We start from the raw sequence: 18,713 nt of genomic DNA on the forward strand, positions 1-18,713 counted from the left end.
AAGAAGAGCATGTTGCTTTGGAGTTTAACATATCCTGACACTGAACACAAAAAACTGCTGTTTTCAATATAGCAAGATAGTGGTACGATTGGCTAGCATGGAGTTTCACTAGCCACCACGCTAAGTGTTAACTGCCATTTGGGACCACCAAAGATATTACGCCAAGGTATCAAATTAATTTTTTCTTTAAACCAAACTCATTGTGGGGATTAGAGTCAAGGCAACTTAATAGGAAGGTGACTTTAGAAAGCCTCACTTTGTTGGCAAAACCGCTGGTGGCCTTTACAGTCTATCTGCAGCACTTGTCATCTGAGACCGCATCCCCACTGTTTCATAATCACACCACATAATCCACTTTCCTAACTTGGAAAAGATCATGTTACTCACCCTGTAAGCATCTGTTCTTGGCATTTAGAGCTGTAGATTCACATGCTTTGCATACTCCTGCCTTCTAGTGTTGGGTCCAGATGTCTGCAAGTTGTTTTTCTTCGAAGAAGTTTTTTCTAGCCACGAGGTAAGGTGAATCCTCCTTTCGGTGATAATGCATGGGCATCGACCCCATTGTTAGATTGTTTTCCCGCAAGCAGGTGAGAATGGAGTAAGTGTAGTACAGAGATATCCATGCATATCTAACGTGAATAATAAGACCTGCAACAGCCACAGGTGTCCGGGAAGGAGCATGTGAATCTACAGCTCTACATGCCAAGAACAGATGCTCAAAAGATAAGTAACATAATCCGTTCGAGGCATGAGTGCTGTAGAAACACATGCTTTGCATACACTAACAGTACTCTCACAAACCAGTGGGTGTTGCAGTGGTTTGAAAAAGTGTTTTTAGCACTGCTCGTCTACATTAGCTTGTTGACGTACTAATACATCCACACAATGTTTGGTAAATGTGTGGGGTGTAGACCATGTAGCTGCTTTACATACATCAGCCATGGGAAGGCTACCTAAAAAGGCCAGAAATGCTCCTATTTTGCGAGCAGAGTGTGCTCTAGGAGGTATAGTTAAAGTTCTTTTAGCTTTAACATAACAAGTTTCAATACATTTAACAATCCATCTAGAAATACCAGATTTATATTTAGGATTTCCTTTATGAGGTGGAGCAAATGCAACAAAAAGTTGTCTTGTTTTGCGAAAACAATTGTTCTAGCAATATAGTATTATAGTACTCTTTTGATATCAAGTGTGTGTAGAGCCCTTTCTGCTACCTAACCAGGTTGAGGGAAGAAAACAGGTAACTCAACTGTTTGGTTATTATTATAAGCAGAAACTACTTTACGATTTGTGCGAAGAACTACTATCTTTATGAAGTCGAAAGAAAGTTTCTTCTGAGGTTAATGCCTGTAACTCACCAACAAGCACTGATGAACTGATAGCAACGAGAAAGGCAATCTTCCATGAAATAAATTGTTATTCACAATTGTGTAATGGCTCAAAAGGTGGACCCAAAAGCCTTGTGAGAATAATATTAAGGTTCCATACGGGTGTAGGTGGTACCATAGGTGGTATCATTCTTATATGGCCTTCCATAACAGCTTTATTTACTGGAACCTTAAATAAGGATAAATGTCTGTTTTGTAGATATGCAGCTACTGCCGCAAGGCGTAGTAGAAATGATGTGTAGGCTAAGCCAACTCGCTGTAGATGCAAACGGTAACAAATAATATTTTGTATAGATGCATCTAATGGATGGATTGTGTTATTACAATATATAACAAATCCAATCCACTTTGCTGCATAACATGTTCTAGTGGAAGGTTTCCTTGCCTCATTAAAAATTGTCATACAATCTGGTGGTAGGTTTAGGTATCCAACCTCTATGACTTTAGGAGCCATATCGCTAAATTGAGCTCCTTTGTTTTGGATGTCTGATTTCTCCATAGTTCTGTGTGAGACGGTTGGAAGCGAGGTACAACTTTTGGTGTGGAGCCATTGACAGTTCTAATAGTATGGTGTACCATGGTAAGAAAGCCCATGTGGGAACCCCTAGAATCAGTGTGAGATGTTTGTCTGAATTTCCGAACCAGAAATGGAAGGAGAGGGAGAGGTGGAAAAGTGTAAGCAAATATCCCTGACCAGTTAATTCATAGGGCACTGTCTTTGGATAGATGGTGTGGGAATCTGGAGGAGAAGTTTGGGCATTTTGAGTTCTCTGCAGTGGCAAAGATCGATTTGTGGAAACCCCCAATGAGAACTTGGGGGTGAGGTTTCCATTTGTGTACTTGTTGCCGCATCCTGCTGAGATCAGCAAATTGGTTGTTCATGCCTGGAAGGTGTTCTGCCAGAAGATTAATTTTGAGATGTATTGCCCAACGCCAAATGGTCTGAAAGAGGCGTGACAATTGTAGAGTGCGTATCCCACCCACCTGTTTCTGTACATAGCGGTAATATTGTCAGTCCGGACTAAGGCAACTTTCCCTACCAGGTGATGCTGAAAAGCTTATAGTGCTAGGTAAACAGCTAGAAGCTCCATGAAACTGATGAGGAGACTTGTGTGATTGGCGTTCCATAATCCTGGATTGTTAAATGCTGAAAATGGGCACCCCAACCTGTGAGAGATGCATCTGCTGTTAGGATGACTTGTGGAATTGGGTCGAAGAAGGGCCGCCCTTTGGATAGGTTTTGTGTGCTCCATCACTGCAGAGAACGAGGAGTGCGGCTGTCCAACAACACTAAATCTGCTAATTGACCCTGTGATTGATTCCATTGACGTGCTAAGCATTCTTGTAGAGGATGTATGTGTAATCTTGCATGAAGCGCTGTTACAATGCATGATGCCATCATCCCTAACAGTTGCATGAAAGTTTTGACTGTCAGGTATTGATTGTTTTGAAACTGTAAAAGTTTTGAATTCTGGCGGTATTTGGAGATGCTAGCACTGTGTGAGTGTTTATCATTGCTCCCAGGTATGGTTGAAGTTGTGAGGGTTGGAGATGGGACTTTAGTGCATTGACTGTATATCCCAAATGATGGAGGTTTATGGTGGCTTGAGTGTGTTGTAGACACATTTATTGTGTGTTGGCTTTGATGAGTCAGTCGTCCAGATATGGAAAGACATGAATTTGTTCTCTTCTTAAATGAGCTGTTGCTAGTACTGCCAAACATTTTGTAAATAGTCTGGGTGCAGTAGTCACTCCAAATGGGAGTACTTTGAACGGATAGTGATTTCCTACTATCACAAATCTGAGATTTTTGCAATGTGCTTGGTGTTCAGGAATATGGAAGTATGCGTCATTCAAGTCTAGTGTGGACATAAAGTTGCCTTGATGTAGAAGTGGAAGCACTTGTTGAAGAGTAACCATTTGGAAGTGCTCGGACAGAATATATAGGTTTACCATTCTGAGAACTAAGATTGATCTTAGAGACCCGTCCTTTTGGGGATTAGGAAGTAAAGTGAGTAAACTCCTGATCCTTGATGTTGTAGTGGAACCGGTTCTATAGCAACTTTTTTTAGAAGAACTTGCACCTCTTGTTTGAGGAGCTGTTGGTGTTGTGGTGAGAGTTTGTGAATATGAGGTGGAATATTGGGAGGGTTGCTGGTAAGCTCCGGTGAAAGCAGGTCATTGCTCGTTAGTGGACTGGGAGATCTATGTTGGTGTACCTCTACCTCTTCCCTTATAATTGTTCCCACCCTTGTAGAATCCTCTAGAGGGGGATGACTGTGTTTGTGTCTTGTATTAAGATGCGGCCACCTCTGTGGTGTTAGTTTTGGAGCCTCCTCTGTAAAAGGAGCGACAAAAGGAACTTCTTGTACAAGGAGGTTGAAGTGCTCCCATAGATTTTGCACTTCGGTATCCTTCTTCATCTTTTCAAGGGATTGGTCTATCTGAGGCCCAAAGACGTGTTCCTTATCAAAGGGTGCATTAAGAATGGGTTGCTGAACTTCTGGTTTGAAACCAGCAATTCTGAGCCATGCAGGTCTCCTTAGCAGAATGCTAGTGTTGATTCCTCTAGCTGCAGTATCTGCAGCATCTAATGCACACCTGATAGAGCAATTAGAAGTAAGTTTCCCTTCCTGCACTATTCCCTGCCCCCTCTTTTTGTGTTCTTCTGGGAGATATTGCAAGAATTCTTCCATTTCATTCCAGTGAGCTCTATAGACCTTGTGTATAAGCTATAAGCCAACGGTTGGCTGATTGAGCAGCTAATCTCTTCCCTGACACATCATTCAGTTTGGATTCTTTATATGGAAGTGGTGCCTCATGATCTTTGTGAATTTGCCCTCTTACGGGCATTAGAGACCACCAAGGAATCCAAAGGTAACTGACCCCTGATAAAAATTGGGTCAGATTGTGTGTGTGTGTGTGTGTGTGTGTGTGTGTGTGGTAATATTTTTTGTCCACCCTAGGTGTTAGTATACCTGCTCTAACTGGGTCTTTAAAAATATCATTAGTATGCCTCATCATACCTTTCAACATAGGGAACATTTGTGTTGTTTTGGGAGTGTTTCCTAAGGTTTCAAATAGGAAATCTTCTAGTGCCTCCTTGTGTAAACTTACTACGAGATAATTGGCTGCCCTAGCAATTAATGCCTGATATGCGGTATTATCATCAGGAGGGGAAGATTTTGCTGGGTATAGATCAGGGTCTGTATCTTGGGGTGGGTCTATTATCTAGTCATCCCATGGATCATGTGGTGGCTGATATAATTATCAGCATCCTCTCCTAAATTAGGATTTGTGATAGAAGAACCTGGTGTAATGGGTAGAGGATCTATATCTAGTATAATGGGAACTGGTGAAGAGGGTTGAGGGGTTTGAGGAATGTCAATAGGGCTAGTAGCCATGTCCTGTTTCTTCTTCAGAGGGATTCTGTATTAAGTGTCTGCCTTCCTTTTTAAAGGTATTAATGATTTAGCTGTTATATGTCCAGTATCAGGATTTATATGAATCTTCTTCTGTTTGGGATCCAGCTTTTCTTTCATTTTTTCCAAAATCGGCTCCGGTGATATTAAGAGAGCGATTTTTTGTTTCGGTGGCAAAATTTTCAGCACCAAGCAGGATATGTCCTTTTTTCTTTTCGATCCGAAATGTTTGGGAACCGAAGGTGTATTGTATTTGCTCGGGCCCGAGCCAGAAGGCTTGACTGTCTATTTCAGTCCAGAGGGAGGGCGTTGGAAGCAGTCTCTTGGTGCCGACCATGGCCAACAGGCAGTGGTGGCCCAGAAGCCTTAGGTTTGGTAGAAGGAAGTTTGGGGGGCAAAGGGGCTTTATTACTCACGGCACCCTGTCCCACTAGAACCTCTTCGGACTCCAACTTAATCTCTAGTTCGGAGTACGATTCTTGAATAGAGAAGGCCTCTTCTTCTGCCGCCAACGCTTACATTTCATCCTGCTCTGTATCTTCTCCAAAGGTATTCAGGGGGGTTTCAATGTTTTGCCGCTGCATGTCCCTTCTGCGAGTCAGTCAGTCCCACAAAGTCTTTTTCGATCTGAACGATCGGCAAGCGCCGCAATGTTCTTACTTGGGCTCCGCTGAGAGGCACAAGTTGCAGACTTTATGCAGGTCAGTGCACGGATACTTGGAATGGCACCGAGAACAAACCTGAAACTGAGTCAGTTCCATCGGCAGAAGATTGGATAATACGAAACAGAGTGTAAATCGACCGACGCAGCTAGGACCGAAGGTAGTCAACGATGTGTTCTATACCGAAGACCAAGTTTTCCTATTTTTTAAACGCACAGAGAATGGTGAAATGTGTATGAAACAATACAGACGAGGGTACAGTGGGTTGCGCACCGAGGGGATTCCGAAGAACGGTTTTGAACCGGAGCGCCGGAAACCACGTCCACAAATTGAATGAAAACAATCAAACAATCGAGTCGATGCCCACACGCATTATCACCGAAACGAGGAGTCACCTTACCTCGTGACTAGAAAAGACTTCTTCGAAGAAAAACAACTTGCAAAAATCCACACCCAACACTAGATGGCAGGTTAATGCAAAGCATGTGCATCTACAGCACACATGCCTCGAACAGGCAGAAATCAAAGATTCGCAATTAAAAACCCCAAACACGTAACAATAAGGAAGCAACCAACATACCCGACATGAAATAATTTATTGGGTCTTTCTTAGTGTGTGATAATGCGTTGTTTCATGGCTTTGAAAATAAAAAAAATAAACTCAAACTGCTTAAAAAGTGAAAACATTGCTAGCAAAGACATAGTTCTTGGTAATAGCATCATCTAGTACATCACCCTCTCCAATATGTAAAAATATTGTAGAGTGGCGAAGGTCACGGAGTATCAAACAAAACTATAGATAAAAGTTAAAAATACACCTAAGACATCTCTGGGGGAATTTCAATTTCAAATTCAAAGACATAGCTTTACTTTACAGTACTGATAAAGGCTGGGTATTTACATGATTAGGCGCATGCCCAGGGAAATGATGTATATCAACTAAAGCAGCTCTATGAACTTAAATATAAATTGGGCACCAGTTGTTTACTTATATGATAGACAACGCTTCAGTGGTCTAACTTGTACCAAAAATTATGAAATTACTGCACTTTAGGAATATATGAAGGCAGCAAACGACAAATTTATCGGGAAAACTCAAAACAGTTTGCAGAGTTGCTTAATTAGTTTTGCAAAATATTCTAAATTTCAATTAGGCAATAAAGAAAGCTGCAAACTCAGCTATATCATGTAAAACATTTGATACGGCCTCCATGATAATCTAAAGTACACATGCTGCAAAGGGCATCTTCAACATCAGTTAAAAATGCGCCTAAAAAAAATATTTGTCTTGTACAGGACTAAAATAACACTTAGGCAAAACTGATAACCTTATCGGTATGGACCATGGTTTGTTTTGCAGTATATGGCGAAAGTGTGCAAGTAATGAGCTGGAGAATGGGGAATAAATAGGCTTCCATTAAAAGTGTCAACTTTAAATGAACAAATATTTGCCTTTTTTCTTAAATGGATTACCAAGTCTTGATCATGAAAGTGAATACTTCTCACGATCGGATATGCCTATATAACCTCTTCACTGCGGCAATCATAAATACAGATACGATTCATGAGTTTATCACATGAATATTTACACAATTGCACTCATTATACTGCCATATTTCAGGATCTCTCTATTTACTATTTTGTTCACTTATTAAATTGGCCATCATTTTGTTAGGTAAGCAAATATGGCGCTTTTAATAGATGTTAAAGTGTACTATAGTAGGTCTCATTTTCTTGCAACCTCAAATTTTTTTGAACAAAATAAAAACTATTACAGCACTGCAGACAAATCAAGCATAGTAGTAATGGGACTTGTCTGAAAGGATGTCAGGGCAGAGGCAGGAATACGTTACTCACCATCTGTTAGTAGCTCATAGTGCTGTAGATTCACATTCTCTGCATACTCCTGCCATCTGTGTTGGGCTCAGAAGTTGTTTTTGTTCACACAGTGTCCTATAAATCTCTTTTCTTATTAGGGAATGCGTGTAGAGACTGACTCCATTGTTAGATTATTTTCCTCACAGCGGGTGAATGAGTGTATGTGTGGCTAGTAGTGAGAATGTGATGATGATGCAAATGGTGCAAAGTAATGCTTAATGTTGCAGAGAGGTCCAAGGAAGCCACTGACTGTGAGGAGGAGGGTGGGCGCATGTGAATCTACAGCACTACAAGCTACAAACAGATTCTTATATGGTAAATAACATTCGGTCTTTGGCATGTGTGGCTCTAGAAAGACATGCTCTGCACTGACTGTTAAGCAGTACTCTCCTAAAGCTGTGGCTATTCCAAGGAGATGCAGATTCTTAATAGTTAGGCCAATTCATGCCTGTTGACAGGTGAGGATATCCATGCAGCAATGCTTAGTAAAAGTGTGTGGAGCTCATCGTGTAGCTCATTGCAAATGTCAAGTATGAGAATATTACCTAGAAATTCCATGGTTGCCCCCTTCTCCAAGTAGAATGCAGCCTAGGAGATTTGAGGAGAACCCTCCTGGATTTAAAATAACACATTTGGATACATTTAACAATCCATCTAGCTATGCTAGCTTTTGATAAAGGGTGTCCAGTACGAGGTTTGACAAAAGCGACAAAAAGTTGTGTTGTACGAATAGGTTTGGTTCTGTCAATATAGTATAAGGCGGCTATTGACATCTAGAGAGTGAAGATCTCTTTTAGCTACAGAGTCGGTTTGAGGAAAAAGACAGATAATTCAATTGCTGGATTAAGGTGGAAAGGAGAACCACCATGGGAAGGAATTTAGGGCCAGTTCTGAAGACAACACTATAAGCATAAAAGATTCTTGCAAAGCGAGGGCTTGAATCTCACTTGTACGCGTTAGGGATGTAATTATCCAGAAATCTACTTTCCAGGGAAGACATTTTTAAGGATAGAAAGGTAATGGCTCGACTGGGAAAACAGGAGTCTTGCAAGTACTATATTGAGGTTCCATAGAGGGGACAGGCGGATTCACTCTTGAGGTCTTCCATAAAAGCTTTAGTGATGGTAATTCTGAAAAGAGAAGAATGCCCTCTATTTTGTTAATATGCGGCAATGGCTGCAAGATGTAGACTTATGGAGATATATGATAACAAAGTTTTCTGCAGGTTGTGCAAATAATAAACAATGTCTTGTACCACAAGTTTAAGTGTGTCTAGATTCTTTGAAGTACAATAGTGGACAAATCTCCACCACTTAACGGTGTAATAAGCCCTAGTAGTCAGTCTGCTATCTTCCTTTGAATATCCATACATTCTTGTGGATGACCGAAAGTGCAAGATTGCTAGACTGAGGTGCTTGCGATCTGGATGTTTGATGTTGCCCTGTACCAGAGTGAGAAGGCCCCAAACTCCTGCAGAGCTTCTTGTGCGGAGAAACTGACATCTCAAATAGGGTTGAGAACCATAGTATTCTGGCCCATGTGGTAGCTACCAGGGTGAGGAATGTTTGCTGTAGCTTCCTCACCAAGTATGGAATGTGTGCAGGACAAGCTTACGTAAATGTCCCTGAACAGTTCATCTATAGGACATTGCCCTTTCAGCCTGGAAGCCTGAAGGAAAAGCTTTTGCATTTTCGTGAGTGACGAATAGGTCTATTAGCAGAAACCCCATCAATGAAAGTAGGGAAGTTGGACTTTTGAGTGGAGTTCCTACTCTTGGACTTGTTGAAGCATCCACTGAACAGGTCTGCAAAGTCATTATCCACCCCCAGGAGGTACTCTGCTGGGTTATTCGATGGTGAATTACCCAATGCAAAATCTTTTATCCAGTGATGACAGATGTGACGAGAGGGTCCCGATTCTGCAGATAATGAATGGTGGTCACGTCGGTTTTGTGGAATACAATCGTTACCTGAATGTTTTGAAAAGAGCATTGAGGGCTAGGCGGATGGCCAAAAGTTTGAATAGCTGATGTGAAACGCCTGCTATTGGGGTGACCAGAGATCCCATAATGTCATGGTATGGCGATGCACCCCCAGCCAGAGAAAGAGGATGCCATGGTGATGGTCACCTGCAGAATGGGGTCTGCAGAATGGCCTGCCCTGGAGTGAGGAGTACTGGCCCTTACCAACACCAGACGACCCTCCACTTGTGACTATTGTGTCAAGAGACACTGCTGCAACAGACGAAGGGGCAACCAGGGGTAGAGAATTATGATTATTTAATAAATCAACATTCCTGAGAGATGCATCACTTTTACCTGGAAGACAATAATTTGGCTGAAAAAAGGTAGTAGCAACTATCAATATAGCAACCTTTGAAGGTTGGAGAAAGCCTTGCCAGTGACTACATTTAGAATTGAGCCCAGGAAGGGCCACACTTGTAGAGGCTGTAGATGGGACTTGGTGCTTATTGCAAATCCCAGCCAATGGAGGAGGGAGGTGGCAGCTTGAGTATGTGCTAGGCACTGCTGTCTGCCGACGCTCTTGATCAACCAATCCTCTAGCAATAGGAAGATGTGTGCCTCCCCTCCTGAGATGGGCGGCTACAAGCATTAGGTATTTTGTGAACACCCTAGGAGCTTTTGTCACCCCGAAGGGTAGCACCTTGAACTGGGAATGTTGTCCCCTTATCATGAAGTGAAGGTAGCACCAATGAGCTATGGGTATATTAAAGCAGGAGTCCTTCATACCCAGAGCAGTAATGAAGTGGCCTTGTTGCAGCAGAGATAACATGTTCTAGTAGGATGTAACCGTTGAGGGACCCAATGTCCAGGATGGGTCTTACAGAGCCTTCCTTTTTGGGGGAGTAGAAAGTAAAGGGAGTACACACCTTTGTCCTTGTGGTGAAAGAGGATTGGCTCTACAGTCCCTTTAAGTAGGAGCACTTGTAATATTTTGTGATGAAGGTGCTCAGCGCTTAAGTTGTGTGCTTGGGGTGGAACACTTAGTAAGATTGAAAGAATTTCAAAGTAATGCTTAAAACCAAGTGATCTGAGTTGATTTCTTCCCAACAAGGAAGAACCACTGTAGTTCTTTCCAGACAGATATAGAGTGATCAAGGGAATATGTGATAAGTCAGTGCTTTGCGGCAGGCTCTCCCTTATAGGGTATACCTCTTCCATTAGCTCTGTTGGCGTTGACCCTGTATGAACCACATGTAAATCCCTTGCCTGCTTGCTCATAAGATTGCAAAAGTCACACAATTGATGGACGGAATGCAGAACAAATCAAAACATTCACCCCCAGTCAAGAGATCTGGATTAAATCCATCATTCTTTTGCTCACCATGCCACCCCAGTTTAGACCTGGCCATATGCAAATCAGTCTTGACCCTGTGCCTCATGGGAACAGTTCAGCCCTAACTGCTAAGCCAGGTCCTCCTTGGACTGGAAACAAGCATCCTAGGACCGGTTTCGGGATTTCACCCCTCATCAGCCAGGATAGCTTGAACCCATTGGGCGCAGGGTCAAGACTGATTTGCATGTGGATGGGTCCAAACTGGAATGGCATGATGAGCAAAAAAACGATGGATTTAGGCCCAGATCTCTGTACTGGGGTGAATGTATGACATTGTTCTGCATTCTGTACATCAATTGTTCTTTTGGCATGATAAGATTGCTGCTGGAGTTGGTAGGATTGTGGCTGTTCTGGGAACCTGGCATTTGCTGCACCCCTGTATGGCTGCCTCAGAAAAAAGCCCCTGAAGGATGACTTGAGTGCCCCCATGCTTTTAGCTAGGACAGTATATTTCTAGATCTTTTCAAGAATTTAGCCCACTTGTGGACCGAAGATGTGCTCCCCATCAAAGAGGCCAACGAGGTGCTGTTAGACTTAAGCAGAGTACACCGTATGGTTGTGTTGGAAATACAATTTGCACCACCCCTCATCTTAAATTGTTCTTAAAAGGTGCTGTAGCAGACTCTCCATCTCCTCCAATTGGGCCATTTTATATCTTGAGATAAGGCTCACTGAGTTAGCTTTCTGCCAGTGTTTAGCAGCATCATTATGATAGCTTTCTCTGCTGCATCAACAGCTATACACTTATTATCTTGTGGAGGAGCCTTCCCTGTTGCTAGGCAGAGACTGGTTTACAGGAAGGTGCATCGCAGGGAAGTCCAGATGGGGGGGGAGGGGGGGGGGGGGGGGGGTGCCCCCTCGTGTAATTGAGACTGAAGAAGGCGGCTTATTTTTCTTTAAAATCCTGGGAGTAACTATGCAGGTCTGGTCAGGTTCCTTAAAGTGTGGAGGGGATTTGAGCATCCCATTCAGCACTAGGAGCAATCACATGGAGTGCTCAGACCCAGACAGTGTTTCAACCAGGAAGTCATCCTCCTCAGGAATGATATGCATGTACACTGTATGATAGACTGCAGCCCTTTGAATGAACCCATGGTATGTGATCAGTGGAGAGGTCCGAAGTCAAACAGGCTCTAAATATGTGTCCCCTGATGGAGTCTTCATCATAATCCTCTGACAATCTTTTGTTGGTAGAATATTAAAGGGTACCTCATAGTTTGCAGGAGGAGTGTAAGGACGGGGGAGGCTTGTGTTTAATAAGGCATGAGAAATGTAAGGGGTGATTCTAAAGTCACTTCCTGTGGAGGGGTAATAGGTGCTTGAGGAAGAGGACTAGTGGCTGTGTCCTTAAAATGGTTTGCATGTAATGGAGCCTCGATGGAGAGTGTAGTGTGGGCACCTTCTCAAAAGTCAGTTCTCTTTTCTTTGGCATGGGTTCCAAAGCTTTGGATCCTTTGATAAATCTTCCCCATGTGTAGGTGAATAGTGAATCAACGCTGCCTCTCGACGCTCCTTTCAGGTAACCTCTTAAAAAATGACCTTTGAGAATCCTCAGAAGTGGATGGTGGCCTTGAGATGGCTGTTTTTTTCGGCACAACCCGAATCTTTGACGCCGACTTCAGAGCTTAGGTCTTTCTCAGGTCCAACTGGGATGTCTATGATGAGTCTTGCGGCTTCACCAGTGATTTCGGTTTACCAGAGATGAGGATCAATGGGGGAATCGAGGCCCTTGTCTGGGTCCTTTTTCAGGCGAACGGAGCCAGATGTCAGGGGAAGCCATAGAGACGGCAGTCTTATGTGATGGGCTGGATGCCACTCTGCCTCAGTGTGTGGCTGTCTGAGTTTTATGATGCTAAGGTTAGTCCATACTCATGACCTTTGACATGGATTTCATTCGAGGCCCCTGCTAGAAGTGGAGGGAACATCTTGTTCAAGTTCCTCAGACTCTGAGGCATCGGATTGGATTACCTCTGGGTTGGGCTGCAGTGCAGGCAGGTCCTGGTATTCAATGTGTTCTTGGTCCTCTTCGGCGCTGATGGGGGATCAGCCTCACCAAAAATGTTGGGTGTGGTTTTGATGGATTGGCGCTGCATCATGGAGAGGAGTTCGGCGTCGATCTCTACACTAAAAATCTTCATGCAGTGAAACACCAAGGATAAGGTGCAAACAAAGTCTCTTATCTAGAGAAAGGCACAGATTGCAGACTGGGTGCAAGTCAATCCAGGGATAATTGAGGGATACTGAGGGCACTTTTTAAAAGGCATACTTTCAACCACCCATTGTAGCTCCCATTTTCCAGAATGGGAGGAAAAGTATGCAAACTAAACCCTGAGAGTCAGGGGAACCAGCGTCAAAGTGCCTTGGTCTTGTGTGGATGATTCCATTAGCCATCAGCAGTGAAAAGCTGCTCTCAGCAACGAGGGTTGAAGTGCTAACAACTGGGGTCCGGTGTAAGAATGTTCAATGTGTTGATTCTAGGAGCGTCTTTGGTAGGCGACTGAACCAGACGGCAGAGAAAAACAATCTAACAGTTGAGTCTGTGACCATGCACAATCCTTACTAAGGGAAAAGTTTCACCGGAGACCTCAGATTTCTTCCAACTAAAACGTGCAACGTCCAAGCACAACACTAAATGGCAGGAGTATGCAGACCATATGTATCTACAGCCACACACGCTACGAACAAAGGAATCCGGTGGTGATCACCCAATGGTGGTTTCAACATTGAAGTAGAGATCACTTGACAAAGACTACCTTATAATGTATTAAGGAATACACAGATTAATTTAATTTTTGAGGATGGTGTGTATATATTAGTTTGCATACCTGACAGAGGTTGGTACAGAAATCGAGAAAACCTATGTAATTTTGAATACAATCATTAAAACACACCAAGAACTACTAAAGGAAAGGAAGTTAGGAAAAACCAGGAGAGATGAACAGGACTCGATTTCCGAGGATGCGATTTGATGACATCCCGACTGGGAACATTGAAATAAGAATGAATGAATGAAGGGAAAGAGCAAGACACCATCTCAATAACTGATTGATACACTCCTTGAAATGTAAATGGTTCATGTTAGATTCAAAATTACACAAACAAATAGAGTAAAAATAAGAATCAGAGTTGTTGATTTTGATAAGTGAAATGTATTAATTACATGTTTTTTATTGTGTAGGGCCTTATAAAGTCCCTGTAAGGGATGAAACATGTTGGCTGGGACTGTTTTAAGCGAGATGGAATTGGATACTTAATAAAAAACCTTAATGAAAAAAGACACCAACGTCTGGAAATTAATTGAAAAACAAAATATGGAAAGTAACTGAAAACAAAATAGTGACTGCAGATACATGCAATTCGAATTTGAAAGTTCAATATGATCAAGGAAATTAGATTGCCTTCCTAATATTGTGATAACATTTACCAAGGATTGAGTTTTGTGGGCAGCCAGAACTCCAGGAGTGGGCATTAGAACTACAAGATTGGGCTATTTGACCGGTGCTGCCCAGAAACACCGCTGCTGGCTGTCTTTTGGAAATTACCTTAGAAAGTACAGGAAATGCATTCAGTAACATGGATACAAAACTCGGGGAGAAGTGTCAAATAAGAGGGAAGTTTGTCAGTGTGGATCACTAGATTCCCATAATCTGAATAACCCAAGAATGATTACCCTGACAAAAAAGTACTAAGACCTGTGTGAGAGGCTCAAGAACAAAAAACCAACCCTCTAGTGTGAGATAAGGTGACTGACATTGCTTTCTTTTTAAATGATCAGATAGGTGTCAAATTAGTGGTAGGAAGAGAACAAACTCGAACAAATTTGTTTTTTCAGTACAAATAACAAACATCATGCACCTGCGAAAAATGTCAAACGCTTTTTGTGAATGTAAGGGTTCGGTGGAGAAACTTACCGAATAAAAATGTTTTTATCACAACAGTTGTGAAAAACACTTCACAATTCTACAAACTCTGCAGGATGGCAGCACTGTTTTAATGCAATTTATGATGGGTAGATTATCCTCTTGTCCATTAAAAAGACATTTTGCAACAATAAGTTTTAACCTGCTGTAAGCATTCCATATCTTTTGACATTTAGTTTTAGCTTAAAAAGTTATATATATATATATATATATATATATATATATATATATATATATATATATATATATATATATATATATATATATATATATATATTCACTGAAAAAACCATAGGTTTCACACATGTTATAGTTAGCGGAAATTTTACTGATAAAAAACCAATGAAATTGCCCCGTTATAGTTAGTGCTGGCAACTATAACTCACGCGACCGCAATCCTCTGCTGATGCTAATACTGTATTTAGACACTTATTTGCCCATGTCTTCTTCCATACATTTTTAGCTATACATATATTACAAATATTTTTTTTTCATAAAGACACATATGTCATCAGCAGAAGATTGCGGTCGCGTGAGTTATAGTTGCCAGCACTAACTATAACGGGGCAATTTCATTGGTTTTTTATCAGTAAAATTTCCGCTAACTATAACATGTGTGAAACCTATGGTTTTTTCAGTGAATTTGCAAGGTTTTTTAAATGCTAATTCCTAACTATAACGTGTGTGAAACCTATGGTTTTTTCAGTGAATTTGTACGGTTTTTTAAATGCTAAGTGACTTTACGCCATTCGTGGCGTGCGCGCCCACTTAACGCAGTTCGTTCCGTGCGCGCACGGTGCGCTTCGCGCACCGTGCGCGCACAGTGAGCACGCGGTGCGCTTCGCGCACCGCGCACCCACTTTACGCAGTTAGTGCCGTGCCCACGTTACGCTAGATGGGCCATGTACGCACGATGCGCTTCGCGCACCGTGCGCACATGGAGGACATATTATGCGCTTCCTTGTGATAGGTAATCTGTTGAAATTTTTTGGGAAAATTCTGTGCTCTTATAAGCCATGCACAAATGGTGGCCTTCGGCCACCATTTGCACAAGGGGTGGAGAAAGTGTGGATAGTGTTTTTTTTATTTTTATTTTTTTACCGTACGCTTACGGTAAGCGTACGGTAAGCGTACCCCGCGAAATTGCCGAAAAAAAAATAATGCCGTTTTTGCTCTTGGGGGATGTTTGGGGACTCCCTCAACATGACTATGTGAGAGGGAGTTGTCAAAACATCCCCGTAACATGTTTTTGGCCATCATGTTTGATACATAACACTCAGTGCGGTAGACAAAATGGCGGACGCCGCTTCCTGGTTTCTGCCGATTCGAATGTTTACTAAGATCTAAGAGCCAATCAGAATCGCGCTCGCGCACGCCACCGTACGCTTACCGTAAGCGTACGGTAAGCGTACCGTAAGCGGGCTCAGATATATATATTGATTTAAAGGCTATTTTCTCAGAATCTACTGAACAGATTTACACCAAACCTACAAAAGGCACTTCCTTGACCTAGGGACTACCTCTCTGCCAAATTTCTAGTAATTCTGTTCAGCCGTTCGGGCTGTAGCTCGTTCTAAAGGTCCTATGGAAAAATGCATGGGAAAAACGCGTTTTGGGACCCCCCTTTTATCTCAGCCCCCGCTTGACGAATCCCCCCGAGACTTTCAGGGTAGGAGCGGAGCGTAGCGCCCCACCTATTTTGAGAAATTCGCGAGGATTCGTCGACCGGCACCAAAGTTATTCAAAATAGAATGTTGAGGTTTTCCTATGGAAACGTGGTCCTAACTATAACTACCTACTGGCGACCGCCAGTAGGTAATATATATATATATATATATATATATATATATATATATATATATATATATATATATATATATATATATATATATATACATACACACACATAGGACAGGACTATAGGATTTAAAATCTATTGCTACACACTGATTCATGGGAATGGATGGCAGTGTATTATTTTAAATACTCTATTGAAAACCATGTCCAAATTTCTGACCGAGGACACAGCTGTACAGGTCTCATCCTGCTTCACCAACTGGCAGAAGGTACCTGCAGATTCTGTGCAGTGAAATGTAGCCTAAATCTCAAACGTTAGTTTTGGGTTGTCTGAATCTAAACATTTTACATAAGCCTTGAACATGTATAGTCTACCTCACTAACATGATGATAAAGTTACATTACTGATTTGTCACGCAATTCAAAGTAGACTACTAATGTATAGGGTAGGAAACCCTATTTACTAGCCATTTGTATATTAATAAAAAATACACAAATACTTCTAGCAAATTTCACTACCAAAGTGAAAATTAACTACATTTGGATCGACAGTTCAGGATACACTTTAATCTGCAAGTAACTTTTTAAACAAATGCTTATTTTTAAAACATTTCAGTTTTTTCTGGGTTCTTCATTAATCAGCCCTGTCTCAAAAAGGGAAATGATTGCTGGGCCACTAGCCCTGGATCTTACTTACCAATCTACATGTTAAACTTTGAGACATTTTAGATAAAAACTATCAACATGTTGTTTCTATTTACTATGAACACACACACACACACACCTATAATACCCAATTGCTGACATAATCCTATGGGTAGCTGCCACATGGGGAAATGCTAGTCCTGGTTCCATTTTCAATTGCTCTGGCTAAAACGCTAACACAGCTAAATAACATGCAAATCTGCAAAACAAACTAAAATGACAACTCTCAAAGGGGCTGGCACCAATAGACAGACTAAGCACTTGGTATGCAGTGTCAGCTACCTTACAAATTGGAAACAGTACACAAATACAATGCAATACCCATCCTATATCTATACCAATGCAACTAATGGATATTTATACCTGTGAAACTAGTAACTGTAAATACTGGCCCGTCAAATGAGATTAAGCTAATGGTAAAATGTGCTTAAGGTAATCCCTCCTAAACTATATTACTCATGTTCATCTCATACACAATATCTGTCCAAACAACAGAAACCCACCTGCCATGATGTCATCCAGCGTATCAGTGAGGGTCTGAGCAGGACTGGCTACCATTAACCCTTCTTGTGTTTCTTCCAGAATTCCTTGCCCCAGCCCTGCCAGTTGCACTTGACCAAGTACTGGCTGTCCAACTATAACACCTTGGAGTTCCGTGAGGCTTGTGATGGATCCTGGGGGTAAAGCACCAGCAGCCAGAGGCAAAGCTTGCGGCAATGCCAGAGGTTGGATTGGTGTAAACCCCAACTGTGCAGCAGTCTGCTCTGGGTCCTCTTTGAGCAAAACGGGGTCCACTTGTTGTAAATGTGCATAGTCTGCCTCTGTTAGCTGTTCATCCACCACAGGAGTTAGAAGTCCAAGATGCTGACAAGACTGCTGTTGCTGAAGTTGAATTCTTTGAGCTTTTACTTCCAGGTATTGTTTTTTTAGCTGCTGCTGTGTTTTTAGCTGCAACTCGCGTTCAACTTTCTGCAGTTCTTCCAGAATCTTTTGCTTTTTCTGGATTTGCTCCTCTCTGGTTTTGTTAAGCTCCTCAATTTTCTCCTTTGTAAGTTGATCAGCATGTGCCAGTTCCAAGGACTGCAACTGAGCGTTCTTTTCTATGGCTTCTTTTATCCTCTGCTCCAGCTCTGTCAGTTTTCCCTGTGCCTCTTCCACAATGCTCTCCGGAGACTGGTTGCTGATGTACCCTTGTACATCCTGGGTGGCTGCTGGCACGTGGTTGCTGGACTTCTGTTTAGAAGCAGCTGTGTGAAAAAGAAACCCCCTCAGAACCAATGGCACGGAATTACACAGAACTACTGCTGGGGAGAGTTAAAGGTCAACAAAAGTGTAGCACCCATGAAAGAATGATAGTGAGTACCCTGAGACAAACCAGCTCTTCAGCGTTTGATTTGGTGGAACAAAAACGTTGAGTTCAATACACCAGGGCTCAAGAATATGGTTTGCACACTTCAGGTGACTTGTTGGAGGAAACTAAGGGTAAAAGGACCTAACGTTTAATCAATGGATCAGTTAGCCAAATTTGCATTTCCAAATAAGTATCTTTTTTTTTTTTTTTTTACCAATGTTAGAAGCTGCATTG

The 18,713-nt window shown here is 42.0% G+C and overlaps 1 protein-coding gene across 12 annotated transcripts in view; it reads right to left on the reverse strand.

The window, feature by feature from the left end:
* The window catches only part of ANKRD17 (ankyrin repeat domain 17), a 1,008,651-nt gene that overhangs the window by 618,384 nt on the left and 371,554 nt on the right, over positions 1-18,713 (reverse strand). For 9 of the 12 annotated variants that reach the window (XM_085636371.1, XM_085636340.1, XM_085636333.1 and 6 more), the window contains exon 15: positions 17,632-18,375. The exons of the other annotated variants lie outside the window; for them this stretch is intronic. In XM_085636371.1, the coding sequence (XP_085492497.1) occupies positions 17,632-18,375 (744 nt within the window). The remainder of the gene's footprint in view (positions 1-17,631; positions 18,376-18,713) is intronic. 12 annotated transcript variants of the gene reach the window in all.

This window comes from Triturus cristatus, chromosome 2_1 (genome assembly GCF_964204655.1).
Source record: "Triturus cristatus chromosome 2_1, aTriCri1.1, whole genome shotgun sequence".
Lineage (NCBI taxonomy): Eukaryota > Metazoa > Chordata > Amphibia > Caudata > Salamandridae > Triturus > Triturus cristatus.